Source organism: Neopelma chrysocephalum, unplaced genomic scaffold (genome assembly GCF_003984885.1).
Source record: "Neopelma chrysocephalum unplaced genomic scaffold, ASM398488v2 Primary Assembly neopelma1_102, whole genome shotgun sequence".
NCBI classification, from domain to species: Eukaryota; Metazoa; Chordata; class Aves; order Passeriformes; family Pipridae; genus Neopelma; species Neopelma chrysocephalum.
This window is the reverse complement of record NW_020897765.1, coordinates 903395-931026: the sequence shown is the minus strand read 5'-3', so window position 1 is coordinate 931026 and position 27632 is coordinate 903395. Positions and strand designations below refer to the sequence as shown.

Sequence of the window (27632 nt, the reverse complement as noted above, 5' to 3'; positions counted from 1 at the left end):
GACATATACAAATACACAAAAGTCCTGAAAAAAATAATGTCTTGCCTCAGAATTCAAATTACACTAGAAGTATTATGGATGGAAGAAATATTAATAACTGAAGCCATTAATCAAGAAAATTTGGGATTGGAAGATGGGGAAGGGCAGCTGGGCCTGGAAGCTTAGAAAGCATTTGGACTACCTGAGTAAGAGAATTGTTAAGATTAATAGGTGCATTGCCAGTTCTGCCTGTGAGGTAGAGAAACATATGCAGAATCATCACAGAAAAACAGGTAACTCCAGTGTTTGAATATTAGAAAGTAGCAAATTGATTAATATTTTCCAAGAACATGGTCAATGCTTTAGTGGTAATTTGGAAACGACACCCAGCAGGAGTATTTAGAAGTGTAAATTGAGTACACATATATCACTAAAATGTTCTGAGTATAACAGCATTTTTTTCATTTAAGTTCCAATTGCATCAAAACTTATTTAATATTAATGAAAACATTTAAAGTTAAGTTTTTCTCTTCTTTTTCTTGTTTGCTATAGTACAACAAAATAAATGAGTTTGCTAGCGCTACATTTGAGTGCTTTGAAGAAACTGATATTATCTAGTACCAGCTAATAAAACAGTAACTGCACGTACAGTATAAATAACAAGACAAGTATTATGTTGCCGTAATGCATAAGTAAAGACTCCATTTTCTGACCATTTTCCACACAGACCATTTGCCTAATGAAATCAGCCTTCCTTCCTCTTCAAAGTGCTGCTTTGTATTGCCACAGTTGGATGAAAATAGCCTTTTCACTGCCTGAAACCACTCTCTCTCATTATCACAACGGTCAAGCACAGTGCAGATTCAGTCATACAGCCAGCCTGATGTTGAAATAAAAAAATCCCATTTGATTCTCTGAGTGAAAGGTTCCACAACAGAATTTTGTGCAGTAGGCAAAATGGTATTAAACTCATACGATGAATTCAACAGGGATATTCAATGTGCAGTTTGCTTGCGTGCACCCACTGAAGGCAACAAGGCTTCAAGACACAAACAAGCTCAGGGGAAACATTACAGCACAAATTTTGCCCGCAATCTCACTGGTGGTACGTGTGTAACTATTGGGAACTCCCTACACTAAGGTGGAGGGGCTACATTCTGATCTTTTGGGGCATCTGCAATCTGAAACCAATGGCATCACGGCAATTTAATACAGACTAATAAATACCTTTGATTCTAATATTAGTATCTGACAGTCCACGTGGAAATTCACACAAACTTTCTCAAGTGTTTTTATGGATTTATTTTCTTTCTTAAATTTAAAATTAACAAACCTTCCCAGTCAGCTTTGAAAGATCATCTCCACCCATGATCTGCATATCTTGCATAGACTGATCATTCTGAAAGAAGAAAGATCAAACTTTGAAATTGGTTATAACTGTATAAAATAACAAAACAAACATGTTAACTTTTTTCTTCAATCTTTTGCAGTCTTAGTTACTAATATTTTCTCATGCTTGTTACTATTGGTGTACAACAAAACCACACTCTCACTTGGTCCTGTGGCTTCTATCATCTCCTGGTTGTATTTAAGCTAATATCAAGCTCCAGGGTTTACTGAATTAGAAAAAGTTGCATTTTTCTCTTTAAAATAATGTTCCCTTGCTTGCTATTTCTTAACATGTCAAGTGTTGAGTAACATATTTGTCCCTTTCACAACGGGAGGACAGGAGCATCTCAACACTTGACCAACCACCTGTAAGCACATTCTCTTTTTGAAACAGTCTTTAGAAACACATGCAAAATGTGCTTACATCTATCACTCAGAGAGAACTCGCCTATTTTTGAAGGAATTAATTCCATTTTTTTCAAGGGAAAAAAAGTTTTGCAAAATTTATTACTTTCAAAAATAGTTTCAGTGTGCCTTATAGTTTCCAGGGCTTTGTTTTTGCAACTGACTCAAAGATAAAATCCTTGAAATCAAGTACATAAAATAGAATACTACCAATCAGGTTGAACTACATACAACAGAATAATATGCTTTAATTTGCCTACTAAAAAAGGAATTTTTAAAAAATCAGTAAAAATTCTTTTTTGATAGATTTGTTTTACAGATATTTCTAGTTGAAATTCATTCTGATGGAAAATTCTCAACCAGCTCTAGGTCAAATTCATTATCAGCAGAACACAAAGTTAATATCACATAAGGGAGACACAGAAGCCCTACCTTTAAGGGAAGACAGAAGAGGCCCTAAAGAAGATGGCAAATTAAAAAATACACAGTCGTGGACAGGATATATGAATTTTTCAGAAAAAGCAAAAGCAAAAGTAAGTATAGTTAATGTGGGGGTTTTGCCAAATTGGTGCATGTGCTAATCTAATCTCCCTACCCATAGAAAGACCACGTTGGTCCAATTTCAATAATAGCTGCAGTACCACAATGTGACACTGTAGTTTATTGGTAAGACCAGGAAGCTTCATCATTACACTGTGATGTAAGCACAGCACTTGAATACTTTGCCTTTATTTCATAAATCCAGTGCTCTGCAGTCAAATGTTTTTCCACATATAAACAGCGGGATATCAGGACTTTTAAGGTAGGTGAGGATCTACCGGACTAAGGGGTTTATAACTCTTCTTCTTCTCCTCAAGAAACAGGATGAGCAGAGACAGCACCCTGGCACTGCCATGTAGCCAAGTCACATTGCAGATGGAAACCACACCTGCCCACACTCACAGCCCAGGTGACACAAGTCCAGGGACTTCCAAGGCACCTTCGCAGCCACTGGATCACGAGCAATCTGACAACCCCAGGAACAATTTGTAGTCCCCATGGGAATGGATTGTATAAATTAATATGGCCTTCCTGAGTAGCTGAAAGTAAAGGTTGTAGAATTGCCCAGAATTGTACTGCAGGCCCACCAAAAGTCTCCCCCGCTTTTACTCAGATTCCACTCTCCAAAAAACTCACACCACAGCTTTGTAAAAGGTCCTTAGCAGTCACTGCCTTAAAAGACAGTTTTTAGACCTGCCTTCACTTTTTCTGCACCGGATCTGGGAGCTTTAGATAAATTTCATGCTGCTCTGATCCGTTTCCTGGGAAACAGAGCTAGAGCAGCAATGAAGGTTACATCCCATACATTTTCTAATATAAATTTCAACATTTCTTTTACTTTCGTAAAGAAAAACAGAAAAAAAACACCCTTAAACAACAACAAAGCAACAAACTGATGTCTTCAGAAGATTATTTTAAAACTAAACAAAAAGTGGAGATTGAGAAGATTTAAAGTTCAGGCTTAAAAGCACAAGTTTTATGTTCTAAAGTAAGACAGGTCACTCTTCAAAAGTCAGGGATGTATTCAAGACAAGACTATTATAAGACTATAAAAAGCAGATTGTTTCTAATATCTACCACAGCATGTGTAACCAAGGCACTGACAAAATATTTTTTCATTTCCAAATGAGAAAGTGTGGAATTTCATTACAACCAGCACACAAGAATTACTGAAGAGGCAGTTTGCCCTTAGTTGCTAGTTGAAAAAGAGAGGGGAAAAAAAAGATAACAGTGAGGTGCAATGATTAATGAATTTATTTATTTTTAACTAAAAAAAATATCTCTTTCAGTGGTCGTCACAGCAGCACTGTTTCCTTTGCACTTGGTATTTCTGGCTTCAGCTGAAAGGAAGATGCTGAAAAAGCATCTTCATTGCTGGCAAGCAGCTAAGCAAACACAAAAGCCATTGAGAGCAGGGGGATCACAGCATCCCGTCAACCTCAGCGTTCACACTTTGGCTGTCGTGACACAACTGCACAAAATTATGAAAATCCTCGGCTGAGTATTCACTGTGCCTAAAAACATACAGTTTTCTATATGGTTTCTATATGGTTTTTTTCTATATGCACCTCAGAACCCTCCAAACAAGGTGCTTTCAAAAAATTTAAAGAAATTCTTTGCATCACACTGTAGGCAACTCTCTTGCCAAAAAAAAAAATCATATAATTATTTTAATGCCATTTGTAAATATCTACATTCATCACTTAACTCATGTTGTAAAATACCTACCTTTCAAACAGCAAGACTCAACACCACAGTGTCACATTACTGGGATCATAATGTTCACATAGATAATTTGCACATTATGGTTGCCATAGGAACCTCCCAGTGCATTTTTCTGAGTTCTCAGTTTATAATCTCAAAATAACACTGCACTAAATGTTAAGTATAAGGTACAATGAATGTCAGGAAAGAAAAAAAACCTGTTTCATTCAGTACCAATTACTGTCAATTCAGAACTGTTTGTTTAATTTTCATGGTCTCAAGTCATTCAGAGCTTCTTTTTTCTTTAGGAGTTGTTCCAAATGATTGAGTCTCTATGATTTCTTATAAATGCAGAAATATGAATTGAAGCTTCACTTTCTGTCACCCAGGGTTCCTCAAAACTTGCTTTCTAACATCCCTAAACACTATCAATTAAATTTTTTTGGTGTTAAATATTTGACACTAAATATATTGTCCCAGATAGAGACAGATCTAAATCACACTATGTTTTGGTTCATGCAGCACAAAATTTATTGCAGCTGTTTCTGACAAGACATGATGCATTGTATTGCATCCCTACACCTCATCCCAAGCTATATTTAATCCTACATTTCTGATTTTTTTCTCTGCTTAATAAATCTGTATTTTCCAGGATAAATCTCAATTTCTTTGGTTGTACTTGCTGTGTTGTGCTTTTTCACCTGTTCATCTTTGGTTTATAACTTTATTTCATTCAGATCTTGTCCATATACATCTTCAGATCCTATGAATACTTGATGAATGAAAGCAAGAATGTTATTTCCATCTCCATTTTTCATGGCATACAAGATAAAACCTTTGCTTTCTATGTAGATTCAAAGTATAGATATTTAAATTCCATCTATACTAAGTCATGTCTTTTGAACTGGGTGGGGCACAGGATTATTACATCTCTTTTACATCTCCTGAGATCAACACTTGGACATAGTTCAAGTTACAAGTGAAATGAGTTGGGTGGTCTCAGGAAAATTCATTATAAACAGCATTGCTCATCTGAAAATTGCACCAAACTGTGAACATCTGTTACTCTTCTAAAGAAACAGAATCTGGAGCACATTAATACTGGGCCCACTGAAACAAAGATTCTTTAATCATGGCAAAAAAGTAGCTCTAACAGAACAGTTTAAATGCATAACTAAATTATGGATTATGGACACAAGGTTATTATTATGTATCTAATTACTACAGTCCGCAAAGTTCGTATGGAATTTCTTTAAAAAATGTGGTTACCTTTTTCTCTGAGAATTCATCAGGGAAGCTCATAACAAAGAAAGATGTGACCATCAGGCCTGCTCTGCTTTGCTTTCTACCCCTTGGGTGATACAGCAAATCCCCCAACCTGAGGATTCCCATGAGGAAAGCTCTTTCACTTTGCACCATCATCCCATCTCCTACAACTGGGTTTTCCAGGAATGTTACTTAGAAGCATCATATACTTGAATTAATACTATTTTGGGTTTCTTCTCTACAGAACAACAACAAAGAACAAAAGACCTCAAGGGTGTAGAACATGAGCTGTCACAGTTTTCATGCCAGACAACTGGAAGGACTATCCAGGCTTAAGTAGCAACATTCAGAGGGCAACTAGTAAGTACTGTTAAGCTGGAGACTTGTGCAAATGAGTGGGAACGATATAGATCACTTCCCAGGAAAGACTGGAAAGTTTGCCTTCCCTTCCCCAGAATCACATCTATACCAAAGGGCAGACTGCAACCTCCAGGGTACACCCACATTCAAAATAGTCAAGTGCCAGGTCACTGATATATTTTTCAGAGGTGCTTTGAATACCTTGCAAACAATCCAACAATGCTGAGTCAACTGGAAGTCAAATACAGTAAACTGGCATACACCCACTGCCAGGACATCCCCTTTCCCACAGGGACAGTAAAGGTACATTTGCACCGAAGCACTGACAGCTTTGTGTATCTCTGTCAGCTTTAAAGATGCTTTCCTGAGCTGACCACACCACTGACTGTGCTGCACTGAGACAGCCTTATTGCTATTGCCAGGACAACCTACGACAGTAGATTTTAAACTGGTGTAGGTGTACATCTATCAGAGTTCTAGTTGCCACCATGTAAGACGTACTTTACTTCTCTAGGGTTAGATCTACAATATAACTAATTTAAATATTCACTTATATTTTATTATCTTTCTTCCTTGTTGTTATTCCTTAACTAAAAGCTCCATCATTCAGGTTTGAAAGTGCTTCAAATGCAGGCTAGTCTATCCAGTTCCAGGGAAGGCCAGAGTTCTGCAATGAGGAAGTTGGCTTTGGACAGAGAAAGGCAAACAATGAACTTACGGACAGCAAGGTACTCCTTATCAGCTGACCTGCAGTAACACCTAGGTACATTTCTTCCCTACTGTAAAAGCAATTTTCATTCAAAGGTCATTCAGCTTAAACAATTCTCTGGGCAACAATGAGTTATTAAACTGAATAAATGGGATTGTTTGCAATCATCTGTTCAGACATTCAGTAATTTCTTGTGTATCAGGACTCCTACATGCCTCCCCTGTATTTAATTCAAAGAAGGTAAGGTATCTTAAAAAAGAGCCAAACTGTCATAAATTGAAGCAGAATTCAAACCAGTTAACTTGGCTAATAAGGATTATAGACTATAAATTATTTCATATTTTTATTTCTGGTTTAGCAATTCAGTTTTATGTAATTGCTTGGTATTGGTTAAATGTGTTATTTTGTTTAAGAATGATGCAGTAAGACTGCAGCACCACATATAACCACATGGCACAAACAGCACCTGTAAGCTTGAACTGAAATCAAGAACATATGATACCAATTGTTTTGAATTGTATATATATCAGAAACACAATGTATCCTAAAAACTCGGGTTAATTTCTACAGAATGTAGTCTGAGGTTTCCTTGTACTCTAACTCACTTTTATTCTGTAAGATAATATTTAAAACACAGAAACAAAATCTGTGTATGTTCCAGGATGAGAAGAGGTACTAAGAGTTTCATAGGGCTCTTCAGTCACGTGAGGCAAAGTTCAGATCACATAATTTGTCTCCAGAGATGGGAGGCAAATAAATTTAAAACTTACAGGTAAAAGAAAAATTTAGCAAGCATACCCTCCAGAATTGCCATAATCTTACTCAGGTACTCCTTTTGGACTGCCAGGAGGCATTGTAAGGGTGTCCACATTTTGTGATAATAATGTAATAAAAGCCCTCTTGGAATAGGAGACTTGGTTTGCTTTTCTTCCTCAGCTCCATAAGCCAAAGAGTGTAGGGAAAATCTTCCTCCTGTTACTATGCTATGGTAATGCAAAAATCATAAAGGTCATCATGCATGCTGTAGCCAACTATACTGGACTCAGCTGGGGAAACATTAGTTCGGATGCAAGTCCACAATAACAGGAGTTTCTGTCTTTTACCCAATTATTGTTTAACATTAAGTGTACGAGCAGTACTGCAGGGGAACTAGAAGTCATATTTCCCAGCATCAACAGAGGGTCTCAGCATGCCAGCTGGGACACTACTAGATCCATATGTATCGTCTTACCCCAATTTTTTAACTGTGTTGTAAATTAATGATTAAAGTAAATGAACACTGTGAAAAATCATATAGTGAATTTGTAGCTCTGTACTAAAACCCCATCCCCTCGGGCATTCTGCAAGCACAAGAGAAATAGCTTTCTCTAGACTAAGCATGAAGTACTAACCTTCTGACACTGACTATCATTAGTTCCTAGGATTTGGTGATAAAAGGGAGATAGGAGAAGAACCTTGAAATTTGTCAAATAGCCACAGGCTGAGAAAACAGATAGGTGTAAGCAAATTCACAGAAGATGAGACTGATAAAAACCTCAAATGCTTAGTCCTTTCCAGCAATCTGGAGTCTAGTGTGTCGTTGAACCTCACAACTCAGTAGCACTCTCCTTCGTAACGCTGTTTAGTCCCTTGGTTAGTGACAACTGGGAAACTTTTAATAGCACACATACTCTTTGTGAATTTTCTTGAAAGGTTATGTTATAGTATCTCTTCTTTATTTAAATATTCTAATTTCTGTCTATCAAATGAGGAGGGAAAAAAATTATGTCTCTCTCATGCAGATAAGCACTGCAGTAACAGAGGAGTTCCTGTTATTGCCATATTCCTTTAAAGTAACCTTTTTGGTTAATGCTTTACAGCCTCCCTGGGGTGTGGCACTGCAGGAACATCACACATGCTACGATCTGTTTTAAGAAACAGCATTTAAGAGATGCCAGTAAAAGAGAGTCATGGAATTCCTTGAGAAAATTAGAACCCTCTGGCCTCTTTTAATTAATTTTGCCCCATTTCAGATCTTGATATAAAAAACCCACATACTAAATGGTATTACTAGCATCTAAATAAGTAATCAAGGTGATATTTTTCCAATGCATAAAAATGTCACAGTACTTTCAAACTCATCAGATCTTTCTTGAACAACAGGATTAGCAACCATTATGTTCTGGACCTTTCTTATATGTAAGATCCTATCTCCTTGTTACTGTAAAAATCTGTGAAGCAGATAGAAAATATAGACTATAGTCTCTCCTAATGAGGACATATAGTATTGCTGAAAATACCATAATTTAGTAGTAGCTTGTGTATTTTTGGCAGAATATGAAACAAAGTATTTTACTAAAACTAAACTTCAATTTTTTAGGCTTTGTAACAAACCACTGCTTTACAACAAATATTGTGTCCAGGGGAACTTTAGAATTTAATTCTTTGAAAAGATGACCTCTTGGATGCCATTAATGAAATCCCTTGATGCTTTGAATCTGTTCTAAAACTGACTGTTTTAAAAACATTCACTGTCTTAAATGTTAAGATGTTCCAGGAATCTGGACTGCTTAAAAATACCAAAGATTTAAGCTCACCAAAAAGAATATTAAAAGCCTTAAGAAAAATGAACTTCTTCAGATCTAAAACTCCATTTATACATAGTAGCTATACCCTATGTAATATACTGTAATCCAAGACATTTATTTCAAATTGGAAGACATTTTTCAAAAGAAAATATTACAGCTTGTTAGAAAAATGTGGCCCTTGGGGAGCAAAATTTCTCAAGGAAGATTAGAAAATACCTCTGTGGAGTTTGCATTAGATCTGAAGTCCAGAAGGAGAGTGTGGCAATACAGGAAAACTAATTTTTTTTCAGTTAGAAAAAAATAATTCCACAGATAAAAATCACGTATCAGTATAAATGAAGGTAACACCTAAGCAGGAAACAATAGAAAAAAAATTAAAAGTATCTTGATAAGGCAAGTAGTTACTTGCTTTAATATGCCTCACAAATGCCTTAAAACAATATTTTGATATTGCTGGAGAGCTGTAGGACAGCTCGGTACCACTGTGCCTTCACTGCCACATCTGTTCTCGTTCTGTCCCCATGGCAATCAGGCCACTTCCTACTCAGTTCTCCCCCGGCTGAGTTGTTTGGTTCCCCCAAATCTTTTATATGTGAGTCACTGAAACACTTACTCATACTTACCAAAAAAATCCCTAAGAATTCAGATGGTGCTAACATATTTAAGTGATGTGTAGGTGTGTTATCTGATGCATACAGTTACAGAGATCATCCTTCTATGAGTAAGTTTTACATTACAGATAAACTTGATAAACTGACTGTGTTATAGGTTTATTATGACCTTTCCTGAACTGTGCCCACAAATTAACACCTACTTACATTATTAGTAACACTCCAAGCCCCTAAGCAGTGTCCAACAGGAAAAGACTGTATGTTTTAATTAAAATAATTTAAATCAGAAACACTTTCTTCCTCCTTACGCTCAAGACAGCCTTGAGTGAGTGATGAATTAAAGCTCTCATATCTCACAACTCTGTCATTGCGTTAAATGGAAGCTGTAGGTGCCTCGGAAGGAGAGCATATGCCTCCAGACCTAAGAAGTTTCACCACACTGACTTTGAAGTTCACATTTTATTCCATATAGTATGGCCTTCTTCAGTTTATCTTAGAACACTATGAAAACTAGGTTGTTTCACAAAAATAACTAGGGTTGAAATAGCCATGCTCCTGATACCTTGTAGAAGCATGTCTCAGACAAAGAAGAGGCATGCATACATGGTAGCAAGGATCCCTTGACTATGGACAGACTTCTTTTTCCAGCTGAGTAAAGAAGTTACTGCCCACAGGCTGTCCCCAGCCCCTCCCTCTGGCAGGGGCTACTGGCAGGCTGACATGCATGTGTGCATCTGGGTCACTAAAAATGAATCCAGCAAGCTCAAGCAGTTCAGATAGAAAGTCTCTCATAACTGGTCTCATCCAGGTTGAAACAGGTTAGGAAGTGCTCAGAACACCAGCTGAGCTGGCAAGTGTGACTGTTGGGAGGGCACTGCAGCTGCTGAGGAATGAACTGGAAATGGTAATTGTTCCAGCTGATGCAATCAGAGAAGAGACCCATCTCCAGTGTCTCAGTTTTCACACCAAGCCATGAACCATCTGTACCTGATGCAGATGAATCTGGCAGGAGAGTTTACGAGAGTTTACTCTCAAAGTGCCTAAACTATGCTGCTACTCTAATAACACCATGCACAATTCAACCCATGAGACTGCCATTCTCCTCATTATATTTTTGTAAATTTCTTTAAAGAGTTCATCAGCTTGCTACAAGAATAAGCTTTTGGGACAACTTCCACCACTAACACGTTTTCGGCTATTTCTCTGAAAAGCTTTAGTGTCTCTGAGGCTGATATTTTGCAGTAAGACACTGCTGCATGTAGAAGTGATTTTTTTTGTTACACTGCTGCATGTAGAAGTGGGTTTTTTTGTTTCTTTCATGAAAAACATTCTATTTTTAAACAAGTCTTACCACTTGGAAAATGAACATTTGGACACAGTTTGGAGAACTGTCAACTGTAGCATCTCCAAACATTCAATTCACAAAAAATATGGTTTGTTTCCACTGTTCCTCACCTTCTTAACCATCCCAGGTCTTACTAAGTTTCAGAAAATAACTGAAGCATCAGACATACAGAGATACATCAATACCTGCTTAAGACTCTGGAGTATCTTTGGCTTGAAGCTGTAAAGGACCTTTTACTCACTCATTTTAGCAGGTTTGAGTATTTCCCAGAGCTTCCCTTCAAAAATATACTACTACTTTAGGATGAAAATTCCATTTTATCCATTCATAAACACGGAAAGTACACAAAGATAAAATCCCTTTGGCAATTCTAGGAATAGATTTCTAGTCCCAAATCTTATCTTTAGCTTGCCCATAAGACATTTCTCTGGCAGCACCACTGACAATCTCAGAACAGCAACTTCAAGGTCTAGATCCTTTACACTGGTAGCTTCTGTGGACTAAGTTAATGTCATATTTTTGCTGCCCACTAGCATCTAAAAGTATATTGTGTTGCAAAATTCTCTGTACAGTTGTTCACTGTCTACAGTGCTGACTGCAAGACATGCATCTGAAAAGGGTTTAAAGTATATTTTAGGTTTTAAATGTCTAGTACATGTACAACCCCTTTCCAAATTAAATAAATAATAACTTACTCATTTCCAAATTAAACCACATTTTGCCTACACTGAAGTTATTTATCTGCATGTCAAATTGATAATTCACACATAATTTGGAGTTCAGTCCCATGAAATTATTGCAGAATTTGGTTTTAAAGTTGACAGGAATTAATTCAACCTGATAGGCTCCAATTTGTAAGTCTTCCATGGCTACTCAGCACCAAGATGATGATCTGGTCATCAGCTAAACTGTGCACATGACGCAAAATAAAGGGAACTCACAACTTGCCCAAGAGAAAACCTGTAAGTAAAAAACTAATGTGGATTCTCTTTCATCTCAGGATGTACATTTTTCTCAGGAGATGATAAGCTGTGTTTTCATGACACAGGAATGGGGATAAACAATCATTGTAATACTGATGTGGAGTCTGGGTGTAGACATGAATCACTAAATGCAAGGACACTTAGCTATTTCTTTTGTGTTGTAAAATTAATAAAACCATTTTGAGGTTACTTTTTTAGGGTCAGGATTTCAACATATTGTTTTCAGATAGAAAGTTCATACTGGTCTTAAAAAAATCAAGTTTCATACAGTAAAATTATGCTGAATAAGAATAGGTTATTATGCAATGTAGGAATGCACATTTTACACCACGCTCTGATTATAGACTGATGCCTCATGCTGTTGTGCCTTTTAGGAATTAAGTATTTAGTAACGGTGTATGAGAAGGAAACCTATATGGCAGAAAAATAAATTTACCAAGCTTTCAACTTACTCATTATAAAATCCCTGTTTCCTTACTCCTACAGTAGAGACATTTAGCAAAACTATTTACTGACATGGTTTCATATAGCAAAAACATTCAGATTTCTACTAAACAATGCTTGTTTTGTTGCTTGTTTTCAGATTTTTGCAGCACTAATGGTCCTGTTTATGCCAAGACTAATAACCAACAGTTGTAAATATGTTTCGAACAACTGGAGGCTGAAGAGGAAACAGATCATATCAATGGATTTGTTTGTGAGCAGAATTCAATGCAACCATTGTGCATGGATTACAATTCAGAGGTCATATATTTACTTTTTTAAATTTATTAATTATGTTCTGGAAACCATAAATAATGTACTTATTTTAAAGAATTACACGAATTGACCAAATCCACATAATCCTCTAGAATTTTCCTCCAAGTGACCAGCAAGCAACATTCTTTTAAGTTCATACATATTTGGGGCATCTACTACCTCTCTGGGCAACCTGTTCCAGTGCCTTACCAACTTCATCATAAAAAAATTATTCTTTATATCTAGTTTAAACCTACCCTCTTTCAGTTTAAAGCCATTCTCCCTTGTCCTATCATTCTATGCCCACGTAAATGTCCCTCTCCACCTTTCTTGTGGGGCCCTTAGGTACTGGAAGACTGCTCCAAGGTCTCCCCAGAGCTGTCTCTTCTCCAGAGGAGAAGAGACCTGTGATCATCTTCATAGCCCTCCTCTGGATTTCCTCCAACAGATCCATGTCTTTCCTGTACTGAGGACTCCAGAGTGCGACGCAGTACTCCAGATGGGGTCCCAAAGTTATTCAAAAGAACAGAGTTTGTTATAACAATGTTATTTCAAAATAACAGAGATGGCTGGTCTGCCACTTTAGTCCACGTGTATAACCAAAGAAATCACAAAAGACTTCAGGAAAAGTATCAGTCTCATTCCCACTTTACCTCTCCATGGTTTTCAGTGAAAAAAGGTTATGTTACAAAGATTCACTTGCCCTTCCCCAAGATGTGAGCTTTACTGTCATACTTACTTTGTAAAATACAGTAATTAAGAGAATTCGATAGACATCTATGGATAACAATATGGGAATACTAAACATTTCACAAGAACAGGTAGCAATGCATGGTCTGACTGTTCGTCCTCTCTTCCACCAGTCCCCACCACCAGTTTCAACAACTCTTACCATGATTCTTTCAATTTTTAGCTTCCACCATCTGTCCACTAAAGAAGTTTTAATTCACGTGCATTTACTTTCTCTTCTATTGAGAGGTTGCTGAGAACTTCTCAAAAAGTCTACAGACTCTGTGTACTTCCTCTACTCCTTCACCCGATTTTTTCAATTCCATCTCAAAATTGAGGTTTGACTTAAAGATCACATTTGGCATAGCCAAGGAATAGGATTAGGTGATATTGTTGCATCTCTCAGTAGGGGATTAGACTTGATAAGACAGAATATCCTCCTCTATCTCAAACTGTAATTCAACCTTTACCTTTACCAACCTGTCCTAAATTGAGCAAAGAGAAGCTCTAATTATTGTTTATGAACAGAGTTTATGAGAACTCTTCTGCTACAGTTCTCATAGTATCACAAATGTATTACAGAATTTCTGGATCCGTGTTTCTTACCTCTCCTGCTGGTGTTATATTCTCCTTACATGACATTCCCAAACTCAACTTCTTCCTCCATTACTTTTCATCCTTGATTGCAACCTACCATGCTTCTGAAAATAGTTTTTACTACTTCTACCAATCTGAAACCCTCACCCCTTTTTAACTCCAGAACTCTGATTCCCCATGGAGGAACAATTACTCAGAAAAAAATTCAGTATGGTGAAAATTGAATATAGTAAATTTTATTTTTTATCCAGTTTTAAACTCAAAAATCACTACAGTCCATTCCACTGTTCCTTAATATCTAAAAAGCTGCCAAATTCTATCAGTTCTTACGTCAGTGTTTCCGGAACACAACAGTTTCCCCTAAAACTTGGCATGCATCTCTCCGTACATTCACCATATTTCACATGAGGAGTATTTTAGTGCTTTTTTGTCTACCCACTATACTTCTTCCCTCACTATTCTTGAGTTCATTCAAATGAATGGTATGGTTTCTCTGCCTCTTAAAACTCAGAACTGCTGTTTCTCATTCAATTTCCCACCACTGGATTTTATTTTCCTCTAAATCTACTTCCTGACTCTTACCCTTAAGTCTACATGATGTATCTTATCTGTTTACTTCTGAAGTCATATTTTCTAACTCTCACTTTGTGCTTTCTTTTAATCTGCCCCTTGTAAAATATAGGAAAGTTTCTCACAAAAACGTTCAGGCACATATGACAATACTTTGCAAACCAGACAAAACCATCCTGGTTATGGAAGTACAAGAAGTCACTCATCTCATTAATATCCAGAGAATCTAAAGGTACTTTGCTGTCTTTGTTTTTTGTTTTTTTTAATCAATTCATTTGCATGAAGAAGTCTAACAAAGAAGATACATGCCCAGGTTTCAGCTGCTTAATAAGAAAGCAGATCCTAACATACTAATTAAGTATAAATGCTAAAGTCTGAATTCTGGAATATTTTGACAAGTTTAAAAAAAAAGAGCCATATAAAGCTGGTCATATTTACAATCTCCTTTTCCTGTAATCATGTCTGTATGCAAAACATCAAAGTACAATATTTTTCACTGACACTTTGTAATTAAGATGTACTTTCACTGATGCCAAGATCTGACTTTGGGTCACAATTACAGCCTATTTTTGCTATATGATTAAACCAAGAAATCCCACTTTAAATTACAACCCCTAAAAATCAACTAACCTTTCAGTATTGAAGTTGGAATGAGACAATTTAAAAATCCCATGAGTTTGAGCTGAAATTAGTTGTTGGATTTAAACAGCTGGAGGGGGGAAGGAAGACATATCTGAAGGAAGTATATTGAGAGCAGCAGGACTCCCTTTAGGAAAGAAACAGAGAACAGTTAGTAAAAGGAAGCAGGATAAATAATGTGAGAAGAACAGTGTTTATAAAATGAAAAAGGGATAAAAAGAGAGAGCAGTAATAAGTCTTACTAGAAAGTGGAACAGAAAAGGCAAAAGGAAGAAAAGGAGTGGAACTGGTGATGCTCCAAGTCTTCAAGTAGAGTCTTACCTCCAAAATTGTAATTATTGCCTCTGATTAAAGTGTAAAACACTGTGAGAGATATGTTATTACAGAACAAACTAACACAGGAGATTTGGGAGTTTCATATAAAGCTGGGATAAAGAGTCACTCAGACTAGTTACAGGTCTCAAGTGTTCTGACCCCAGCTACGTTGACAAGGGAACATTCTCTAAAACCTGCAATTGCACAGGACACAACAATAACTCAAGATGGCACAGGATGGCAGGCGGTACCGGTACTTTACTCAGCATTACACTTCTGCATATCTCATGGAACGAATCTACCAATCCTATTGTCATTTCAGATTTATACTGCAGTATAAATCTCAAGATCAGACACACATCAAGCACTGTTCCAAGCACTAAATTAGGGACACTTCAGACTCTAAATACATGACACCTGCTTGGAAGCACGTATAAGAAAAAAGGATTTATTTTCTAAACACTAGATGCAAGCACTAGTTCTGGGGAAGGCACTACCTAAAGCATGAGACTAAGATCTGAAACATGCACAGCCACTAAGTGCTAGGATCATCTAGGACTCAGTATTGATTATATCACCCTTGCATAACAAAATTTGTATGCAGTTTAAGCTTGATATAACATAGTTTTATTTCTTAAGCTAAAGATGTGAAGATTTCCACACTTCTGCAGTATACATCTCGTGCCACTCATTGGTTATGAGTTAGTATGGCTAATAAGATTTGATTTGTCACCAAGGAAAGAAATTTTAAAACCTGGGTATCTTCATACTGCATAAGAGACAACCCTATAGGAAAAGCATGTGCATTATCTATATGCCAGATGCAAAATAAAACCCCATTTAAGTACTTCCACATAATTTGACAAGGAGTATTCCTGAAGTGCTATCATAATTACAAAAAAAATTGATTATAATTTCCATGTCCCATTATGTGAGACAAACATTATAATTTACTTTATTAATTAGTTCTGTAATACTGCTGAATACCTAGCAAATATATAATATTAGTATTACACGTGCCCTCCATAGACCTAACTAATTCTTGAAAGAGGAGTCCCGGGACCAAAGCCTAACCAAATGGCTAGAAAAGGCTCTCATTCACTGTTCTTCCATAAGGGAAAAAATTCAGACTGCATATGTGAAAGTTAGGAAAAGTTTATGGTCACCAGTGTCAGAGCAAAATGCCAACCAACGAACCTCTGCCTGTGGAAAGGATGTAGAGTTATTGTGGGAATTGCTGGACTCAGCAACTTGGATTTCTGCAAGACACTGTATTATCACTCCACTTATTTAGTGTACTTCCTCAGACATTTCTAGGACAACTTGCTTCTAGATATGCTCCCTCACTATGGAATGTGCACTACAAGGTAGAATATAAATTTATAGCTTATAACAATATGAAATGTGTAATTATAGGTTCTAAAAAAAAGGCTGGTCATCTCACTATCATATCCTCACTGACACAAATGAATTATTGCATAATTTCCTCTGAAGATAACAGGAGGTCTTGATGCTTACTTCAACACTGGATTTGATTCAATGGCTTGTTTCATCTTCTTATAGAACACTATCATCATCTGGTGGTATATTTTGCTACTATGTAAACTGCATGTTATGAAGATGAAAGCATTTCATTTACTTAGCATTAAACATTTAGAAGAAGACATAGATTTATCATCTTGCAGTTATGCCAAACTATGTGGGGGTGGAAAATGAAGTAACATGAAATTAACTTGACAGAACAGCTGAGGACTTCAAGAACAAACAACATGCTGACATTTAACATGAAGGAAATTTGAATAATTTTCTGTCCAGAAGTAAAGACAGACTAAACAAAACAATCCAGCCCGAAGATGTTCATATCCTCATTCATACTATCCATAAAGCATATGGGATATGAACAAATATTTTTAAAGAAAACCTCACAAGTTTTTCAAACAAAAACATTTTTCACATCGTTTTTCTTATAACTGAAGGGGGGATCTCAGATACAAAAGTCCACTATTTATTATAACATTTTACCATAATCTACATAAAAAAGGTGTTGACTTACGTGGTAACTTTTCAGGCGAACAAAATCGACTTTCATGGAGATGAACCTTTCTGAATTTCTGCTAAGATTTTTAATGTGCTCCACAAGATCAGCACAGAACTTGTAGCCACCTTTGAGGACACAGAGAACCACAATATCATTGTCTCCAATGTCTTGCACAATATCTTTGGCCAGTCGTTCTGTCCTGGGCCAAAAAAAAATTAAGGATAAAATAACAATAGATGCAGATGCTCAAAGTTCATGGTAGGCTTTCCATGTGTTTACAAACACTACAGTGAGTATAAAGCTTGACTGACACTCTGTTTAAGTGTCTTAACTTCACAGAATCACAGAATCATTTAGGTTGGAAAAGACTTCCAAAATTATCAAATTCAACCTTTGATCACTGTCATAGCACGGTCAATAAAAGAAAATACATAGACAGTCTAGATCCAAGCAACAAGACAGGAGAGGAAAGAACCTTTATTGTAACAGAACACTGACTCTTATAGCCCTTGACATAACATACATGTTAAACTACCATTGGTGTTTTTTCATAAACATACATCACAATTGGCTGCCCTGCATCACACCATGATGATTCAGCATTTACAGACTTAGGGTGACTTGTTTAGCTCTATCTTCCTTCCGACAGACCTGTTGTCAACCCTGACAGATCACCACCTTGTCAACTAGACCATGGCACTAAGTGCCACATCCAGTTGTTTTGTGAACACCTCCAGGGATGGTGACTCCACCATCTTCCCGGGCAGTCCATTCCAACACTTGACTGGGTTTGGATCCAGCTCACAGAAGGCAGTTACAGAGTGATGGATGCATGATGCAAAGCATGTGAATCAAACTGATTAACCTTAAATGCACAAATTCCCCAGCTAAACAAAAGGGAGCATATGTCAGACTCATAAGCATTATAAGCATTTCAGAGACTTTGGAGAAAAGAATGTGAGTTAGCCTTCCATTTTACCTCACAGGAAACATCAGTATAAAATATTCCTGAACAATTCCCTAACTTGTTACATTAGTTGCTGCACAAGAACAACAAATTAAGTGAAAGACAGGGAAGAAAATTATTGGAAATATTTTACACTGATTGGCTTTGGAAGATGCTACCTCCACAATTCTAATAAAAATATACACAAACACTAGAAAGCAATAGAGCATCAGTCAAAAGCTTATAAAGAGTGTACATTATCACTATTTCATACGATCACTATTTTATCCAACAAAAATGAAGAGTTTAAGCAAAGAGCTTAAGTGACTTGTTCAAGGTCACACACGTGCAAATAACTGAGCTTACACTCCAATGAACTCCAAACTGCAGGGTTCCCAAACCTGTCTTCTCTGAAAATTCTGCATTGCAAACACAATATGGCAGATGATTGGAAGCAAAAGATGCTCATTTCTGCCATAAAATGCTACATATATTTTCAAGATAAAAATAATAAATATGGATCTTACTAATAAGTATAAATAATAAATATTCACCTTAAGTAGCTTTGCTTTCTAAAGAACATCAAAGATGGCATTTCTAGACGTAAAATTACCAGGTAATTTCTAGATGTAAAGCAGGTATCAATAGAAAACTTAATGTCATTTGAAGTTTTGAGGAAAAACAGCTTAATGTATTATATTCCATAAACACTTATGCTGGAAAATTCTTTGATAGCTCTCTGAATTAGATGAGCAGTTTCAATAAGAGTGGACTTCTTGACAGGAAGAAATGTATTAAATAATCCTAAAATTTATCCCATGTCTTTCAGTATTACATTTTTAAGGTTCTGTTGGTTTTTTCTTTCTCCACTGACTCTAACATGGAAATCAATTTGCCACTACATAAATGCATTGATTGAACTTTAGTGAAATCTGTGCATGTACTGGAATAGAATAAGCTCTAAATTGAAGATAATATACTAGTTATGAGCAAAGCTGTTACTTCATTTTCACATCTTTGTATTTGTAATGCTCTAGTAAATTCCATATAGCAGTAATTAGTAAGTTTTTGAGAAATAGAAGATATCATTACATCATCTTGTTTGATCTCAAATATATAATTACTTTTACTGTTGTAAGAATGAGAATTAGTAAAAGACTTTCACTTACTTTACTTAAGATTAATAGTCTTTTATCATCTTTTATCAGGTCTGAGAATCATGGGGAAAACCTCTCATTAAGAAGAAACATTTCTCTGATGATTTTCATTTTTTATATTGTTCCTCAGATTGTTTGAGGAGATGAAATTTCCAAGTATTCCAAAGTTCACTTTGTATTTTAAAAGTGTATGAACTCCAGCACAGAAAAAAATGTATTATTTTCAATTTCTAAATAAAAATATAGACATTTTAAACTTATATTTAATTGCTACCAACTGACAAGAGAATTTTTTCAAGTGCTGAACCTTCTTCCTACATAAAAATCTTGCCTGATCACAGCTTATTCAGTTCTGTGTCCTTTTCCATTAGAACAGAATCAGCCTTTTTTTGCTGGAGTAAGAAGTGGAGCTAATTCTCCTGGAGTACAAAAACAACACTGGAGTTCAATGCTTACTTCAAAGAAATTTACATTTAATTCTGTGAGAGCTAAAGTTGACATATATTTATTTTAAAAAAAGAGGAATTAAAATTTAGTTGACTCAAACCAAAAAAGATTAGAAATTCAACACAATGGTAACTGAACAGGCAATTAAAGAAAGCTTGTGTTCAAAAACAAATACAGGAGTAATAGCTATTCCTTATGATGGATGTTTACAATCTTCTTTCAAGGAATTCCAACTCCTTGTATTTGCAACCAGCTGCTGAAATGTGGTAGGTAGAAAGCTGCAGGCTAAAAATGTCCCATGAAATTCCATTCAGATATTCCCAATAAATACACTGCTGAAAATTACCATTTCCATTTTGTAACCTTTTCATAAGTTTTTTAACAGCACACCAAAACAGTAAGTGAGCATGAACACTGAGCTGACCCACCACAAATATCAAAGCACATCAAAATGCCTACACTGAGTGCACATGGAAACTGCCACAAAGTAAAGAACGAGGGATGATCAAACTTTCCCACTGACACTCTCCAAACTTAACATCTGGACCCGAACAGTCCACACCACTTTTTAGTTATGGTGAATGGCAGAAGTCAATGTGCAGTCAGGAACCATCAGGTTAATTTGCATTAATGATTCGTGCCAGGGAGTTGCCAAAGTTGTACATAATGGAATGTAGGTTTTTCTCCCTTTTCTGTTTTTTTTAATTAAAAACACAGGATGGTTAGAGTGCAAGTGGGACATTCAGATATATGTATAGCAAAGATTTTACTTGCCCTTTCACCTTCAGTTCAGTTGTCTTTTCACCTACATTCCAAAGTCCATTTCTCTATATGATAAGACTCTCTTTCTCTGTGGGACCCCCTGTCTCATTCAATGCCCAAATCAGAAGTTAGGTGAAAGAAATTAGACGGGGAGTTGCAAAGGCAACTACAACCTTCAAACATTTTTTTACTTTCCAAATTAAATAGTTTTATAAATGCCAATATAGTATTTTAGGACAAATGTTACACATGCACTGTCTGTGGATGACAGCCCTTATAAAAAAAAGAATAATACTACTGATCAAAGAATTTATTTAGTAACATTCAAACTACACATACCTGTCAACAATAATGCCGTGAGGTATGAGCACATATTCCAGATCTCCATAGTAGTGCTGAGGATAAGTGAACAAATCCAGACTGTATCCGGGCCAATTGTCTGAAATCTGAATATCAAATAGTACTGTTAAGAACACTTCATGGTTCTGACATTATGTAACTGATATAAAATCAGCATTCTAGTACACTCTATTGGTTGAATTAATCATATGCCATATTTTCTTCCAGTTATAATTTACTATTTTGCTTTTCCTATTAATTATTTTGTTTCTCGGTATATCTCAGAAATCAAATGCTACAGTTTTTTGCCCACAGAATGTGGGAAATTTCACCTGAAATTACAAACAACTACATAGAAAAAGGAAACATTTGATACTAAATTAGTGGCAAGAATGACTTTCTTACTACTTCAAACACAGAATGCAAATTTAAGATTGACAGTAAGAAGGGATTCTCCAATGGGAGATTCAGATAGTGAGATCAAAAGTCACAAAATCCTACATTTTAATTGTACATTTCTAGTTTAGAGTTATTTAAAAGTCATATATGAATAAAGAAATAAGCATTATACAGATGAAATTACACATAGGGAGAATAAATTACGTGGTTCGCGGATGATATCTGTACAAATCAGTGGAAGACTGTACTTCTTGCCAGAGGTGAGGTCCTTAATTTATACGTTATCAAAGATAAGTGATTACAAAATGTTTGCATCTCACCTCACTATCAGCTAGTCTTTAAATCCATACATTTACAGAAAAGAATATTTTACAGATTTAATATACGTTGGTTTCATTGGTGTTAGAATAGAACAACTAGGAGATCTCACAGCATACAACGCCAGTAGAGATTAGGAAAGGCAAAACTCAGCCAACAGATGAAGGCTTCAGAAAGCGGTGAAAATGCAAAGTCACCAGCACAAAAACTAAACAAACTCCAAACCAACCATTTTCCCAATTCCTTGTAAATGACAAGACCTGCAGGTTCACAAGATTATCCTGAAGTCATTACAAAGCTTTGCTTCAGTATGGTTCAGGATAAAAAGTGACACCTACTAGGTTTTCTTTACAATCATATTCCTTAAGTCACATATTGTCTTTCTACAGCTTGGCCGCGTGAATCTTGAGTAAAAGGAAAAATGGTGACAAACTTGCCTTTTGCAAAGTGCATGTCTTAATGGTATTTTTGCTACATATAGCCTCACTGAAACTAACCTCTGCTTACAATTTTATATAGTAGAGCAATAAGCTGTTTCTCACAAATATTTGGCTCACACAGCATATTTGATGTTGAGCTATTCTTGGACTCAGACACAGCCCAGCCTTATGCTATACGGAAAGTGTTCTGTCTCAGGGAGTTTGGTTTCCTTGGGGACTTTTTTTGCATATTCATTGACAGCTACAGACACCTCGACTATCGTGTTTTCTTAACTCTACCCAACAATTTCTGTATCAAAAAAAGTTATTCATTGGCAGCTACTGCTGAACGCTTGCCCACAAAAGGGCATGACTGGGAGATCACTGGAATCGATGAAAGCTTTTCCCCTGACTTATACAAGCCTTGAAACTATACAAAAGAAAAAAAGTTACTTAGTTGTGTTCTCCATTTCCATAGAAACAGGAGATTATAAATATCCTCCTTGGCGAGGTTTTTAAATAGAGGCAAATCTTGCTCCAAAAACACTGCTGCAGAAATGCTGGGAAGCCCATTTTCCCATCTACTTTTTCAGTACATAGAGATGGCTGAAACTTTTCAAGCATTTTGTTGGAATGAAATGCCTGGAATGGTCTTGTTCATAAGCATTCTAATGTAAACTGAAACAATTCCAGATAACCTAAAATTGCCTAAGTATTATAAACACCCACTACAAACCCCTGTCAGTGTTGCTTACTTCTGCATTCTTGTCAAATTGCATGTTTTTAGTGTGATGCAGAACATCAAAATAAATGGATGGAAATTGCTTCAGAATTCATACAAACCAATAGCTTTTACTTAGGTCACAATAAATTCTTTAATAAACAGGTTCAGAATGAAATTTTGATTCTCCCATTTATCCTTCTGGTTCTCTTGCATAGAAGAAAATAAACTGCATCACTTTTCAATACTATAGGAGTTCTCACAAGTCCTTGCTGGTATTTGACAAATAAGATGAAATTCACATGTACTTTCAAATTAATTATTTTTCCGACATAATAAGCCTATTTTATATTCTTCTTTCTTTTAAATGGGCATTTATCAACAACAAGGCTTAGAAATTCTCATTTACCCTAAAGCTATTCCCTGTGCTATGGTACAGGACAAGTTTCAAGTAACTGTAAATTCTTATGACTATTCTGTCTGTGAATTAAAAAAAAAGTGCAATTTAATAGCTGAATTTAATAGCTAAACATGAAAACATATAAAAAATATAGATTGAACTCAACATCTATTTAGTTCTGGCTTTAGCCCTTGAAAACATGAAGGAAACAATTCTGATTGTTTCATAAAAAAGACCGTATTCAACTGGATAAGTAAATATATATACTAAATACATCAGAGTACTTGCATGTAAAAAAAGTCATATAGTGAAAGAAAGACCTACTTTTAAAGTTCAGGCTTGGTATGTTCAAATAGCGTAGCAGATATTATTCAGGAGGTCTTTTTAAAGTGGATGTGAATGGATAGAAGGAATACAACTACATGGCAATATACGAAAGTGTTCCCTTGAGGTGTAAGAGATAAGCTGGAGATATTCAATTGCAACACATTTGGAAGAACACCACTAATTTGTTGCCTGGTAAAGCGAGTACAGGTGAGGTTTGAGCACAGTCGTCACTTCAAAGTGAGCATCAAGCAAAGTCCAGATGTTGTAACTTAAATGATACAGGACTGGCCTTACTGTTGACTGAGGGGTTGAGCAGAAGAAATTAAATCAGTACAGCAGAATATGGTTATGCACATCCATATCCTCCTTTGCAATATCCTCATGTTGCTTTGGTGATAAACACAATCACCTGCTTTAAGAATTTATTACAGGTGTCCGGAGAGGTGGTTGGTGTGTGGCAGTTTCAGACAGAGCTCAAACATGGAGAGGCAGGTCCTTAGGACTGTCTCTCAGGATGGACGGGACGGTGGCATGGACACAGTGTGACCACTTCCTACATAGAGGGCTCTGGACCATGATCTGGGCAGCTGTCCTGTTAATTTCCTGCTAAAATCCCAATGCCACAATAAAATAAGAACATACCTAAGGTGGTGGCAGTGATGGTATTTGCTTCACGGGAGAATCTGGTTTGTCCCCCAGAATAAGGAGCACATTCATTCATTTTTTGCATCACCGATCCATCCCCACAGGCCCTCCAAACACACTGCCAAAGTTTGGGCTATTTCCTATCCCAGCCTGCCTTCAGGGAGCCCACAAATCCCCAGAGGCGCCTGAGCGTTCCGCTGGGAGCCAGGCACCTCGGGATCCCCGAGGATCCTCATCTGCGTTACTCGAGGAACCCGGTGAAGCACAGCCACGGCCACAGGAGCCGCTCGCGGTGATCCAGGACCGCATTTCCACGGGGGAAGAAGCCACGGGCGCGGCGCAGCCCGGGGAGCCGAACACGGCCGTGCCCCTCCGGCAGCCGCAGCGGGGCCGGGGACGGCAGGAATGGAGCTGGGTGAGGGGACGCGGCACAAGCGGGGGAAGGGAAGGGAAAGGAAGGGAAGGGCGCGGGGAGTCAGCACAAAGCGCCGGGGGGACCGCGCAGGGCGGGGGCGAGCGCCGGGCCGGGCCCCGCTCCGCATTTACCACAACGCCGCGGCCTCCAGCGCCGCTCCCGCCCGGCCCCGCCATGTTCGTGCGCGCCGCCCGCCCGAGGGGCTGCGGGGCGGGGCCGCGGGAGCGCGGCTGGAGCGGGAGCGGGGTCGGGATCGGGGACGGGAGCAGGTACAGGTGTAGGAGCGGGCTGTAAGGTGGAGCGGTTTGGGCATGGCTGCATAAGAGGCCTGGGCTGGATAAGTGGGTGAGATTAAGCTGGTGCGGTTTAAACGGCCGTTTTAACAGGATTTTGATTATACTCTAGGGGAGGGAAAATGGGATGCCGCAAAGCAAATTTCCGACAGTTCGATAATCATGCTTTCCATCCTCGCTGTGTTCTGAGCTGCTGCTCCTTCCCCACCACTCTGTGCGTGCCGGAGCAGGCTGTGTCTTCCCAGTGCCTCCAGCCCACCCCCGCGGTGCCTGTGCTGTCTGTGGAGTAGGAGGAAAACACAGCAGGAACTAGGAACAACACAGCTTTCTGCCACCCCCCTTCCAATGCTGCTAAAGTTATTATAAATATTTTGCATTCACAGCCTCACAGATGAGAAGGAGCTTGTCTCTTGCTTCTTGCTTCTTTCTTCTTCTTCTTCTGTTAAATATACAGCAAGAATTCTGCCATTCCTGTACTAGAAATTATTAAAGGAAGTAAAAGTTGCTTTTAGGGGAGACTTGGGCATAATGAAACATGCCTAGGGGTACCTGAGGGACTCTTACCTACTTAGGAAGACATTTTCATTTGGTACATTACTTTTCTACAGTGTGATCATTGACACTTGTAGGACTCAGATGAATCCATAGGCATATCTACCCTTGGATTTTGGTGTCCAAGATGGACTGGTTTTAAAGTGAATCCTTTCAGTGCACTTGCATTAGAACTGATAGGGCAATTAATAACTTTAGGAATCTGGTGTTAAGAAGTCTTCTATAAATTAATCACTGATTAATATCTGGCTAAGTACTAAAGCAATTGAAGGTTATCTTGTGATCAGTCCTTTCTTATATGAAGCCAAGTCTGTTTACTTTTTGATGGATTAAGGAACTATTCTTGGAAGAACTATTGCTACAGTAGACAACATGCCTGAAAGAACAGAAGACCAGGTTTACAAAGTGACAGGGACCCCCTCCAGAATACACCTGCCTCAGAAGTGGTGCCTGTGTATGAAGATGGAGGTGTGCTGGAAAAAATAGTTCCTGTTCACAGTGCTTTAAAATAAACTTAATAAAAAGCAGTGAATTTGAACAGCATATACAGACTTATATAAATGTACATAAAGTAAATAAAAATATTTTTGTAAAATACATAGGAAATTTTCATAATGGACAAAATCCCCAAATAGATTTGCTTTTCAGTTACACATCAACGTTTCATACAATTATTGAGAAAGTTCAGTGTTTCATTTGAACTTTGGAATTAGATGCTCCCAATTTGTACCCACAATCACTTTTCAAGATTTGAAGATTCTTCTTGCTTGGAGGTGGGCAAGAACCCCTCCTGAAGCCTGCATTTGCCCAAAGGTAATGCAGTCTGATTCACTTACCACCATATTACTGATAAAACTCTTTTGCATTAACAAAACAGAGCTGGGCTCTGTCGATCTGAAGCTATTTGGATTACAGCTAGAAACATAGATCAATTCTGCCACCGCTGTTTGAGTACTGGTTTCTTCTACTTTTTGGACTATTTGGGTTACTATTACAGAGTTTTCTGTATTTTTTAAATATTCTTTATCAGACCACTGCAATACAAGAGATTGTTCTAACTACACTACAGACAGAAGCTAAATGCTTTGAAAAACGTCAACATGAACAAGACAGTAAAAAAAAAAAATTCCTCTGGCATTGTACTGAAAAACTTAAGCAGGAAATGTTTGTTCTTCCCATCAAGGTTGAATGACTGCATTTTGTTAAGTCTTCATTTTGGTATTCTTCTCTTCCAGCAATTCTACAGGGCTTGCTTAAGAAGTGTAATGAAGTGTTGTGTCTTGCTAATAACAGTAAATAATAGTAAGTAAATAGATACATTTAGCTGGAGTACCGTCTGAAGGGTAGTGCTGCTATCAGCAGCCACCCGCCCAATCCACAAAGCTACTCTTCACCATGTAAGATTTTTTCATTGGCATAAAATGTAATATTTTTTTTACCTTTTCTGCAAATGAGACAAATTCATGGATCTGTGAACTCACAGAATTAATAGGAACTAGAATTAATGAGTTTCTTTGTGCGTGACAGAGATGAAGCTGCTAAGGATTTTGCTATGGAGTTATGTGTACTTACTGAATGTTTACATTGAGTTTTTTACAGTATGAACTGTTGTAGAATGAATGAATTTGCAGTAGATTTTCAAAACTTTTTTTTAATTATGGCCAAAATATGATTATTGAAAACATGTTATTAGGGCCTTAACTGTGAAAAAGCCTGTAAACATTCTGAAGAATGCTCTTATTATCTTTGTTTAGCTGTTTGTTTATAAACTAAAAATAGGAGGAAAAGAATAAACATTTCTAGACATACAACCATGGGAAATTATCAAAGGGTAAAAGAACAAAGAAAATAAGGGTAGACAGTACTAACAAGTAGGTCTGGGTAGGTCTGGACACATGGAAGAAGTGCACACAGAGAAGCAGAGCAGATTTAAGCCTTATATGCAAATCCCTTGTGAATGTATTTATATCTTAGGCTTTTACAGAAAAAACTTTATAATTTCAATTAC

General features: G+C 37.2%; 1 protein-coding gene across 4 annotated transcripts in view; it reads right to left on the bottom strand.

Annotated features, from left to right (window-relative positions):
• PRTFDC1 (phosphoribosyl transferase domain containing 1) overlaps positions 1-24967 on the bottom strand; it is a 45625-nt gene extending 20658 nt beyond the window's left edge. For 2 of the 4 annotated variants that reach the window (XM_027695652.1, XM_027695651.1), the window contains exons 1-4: positions 24911-24967; positions 21136-21242; positions 17500-17683; positions 1313-1378 (exon numbers count right to left, since the gene is read on the bottom strand). In XM_027695652.1, the coding sequence (XP_027551453.1) occupies positions 1313-1378; positions 17500-17683; positions 21136-21242; positions 24911-24955 (402 nt within the window). In that variant the 5' untranslated portion in view covers positions 24956-24967. The remainder of the gene's footprint in view (positions 1-1312; positions 1379-17499; positions 17684-21135; positions 21243-24910) is intronic. The other 2 variants (XM_027695653.1, XM_027695654.1) reach the window with 1 other exon arrangement.
• Between the last annotated feature and the right edge of the window lie 2665 nt (positions 24968-27632).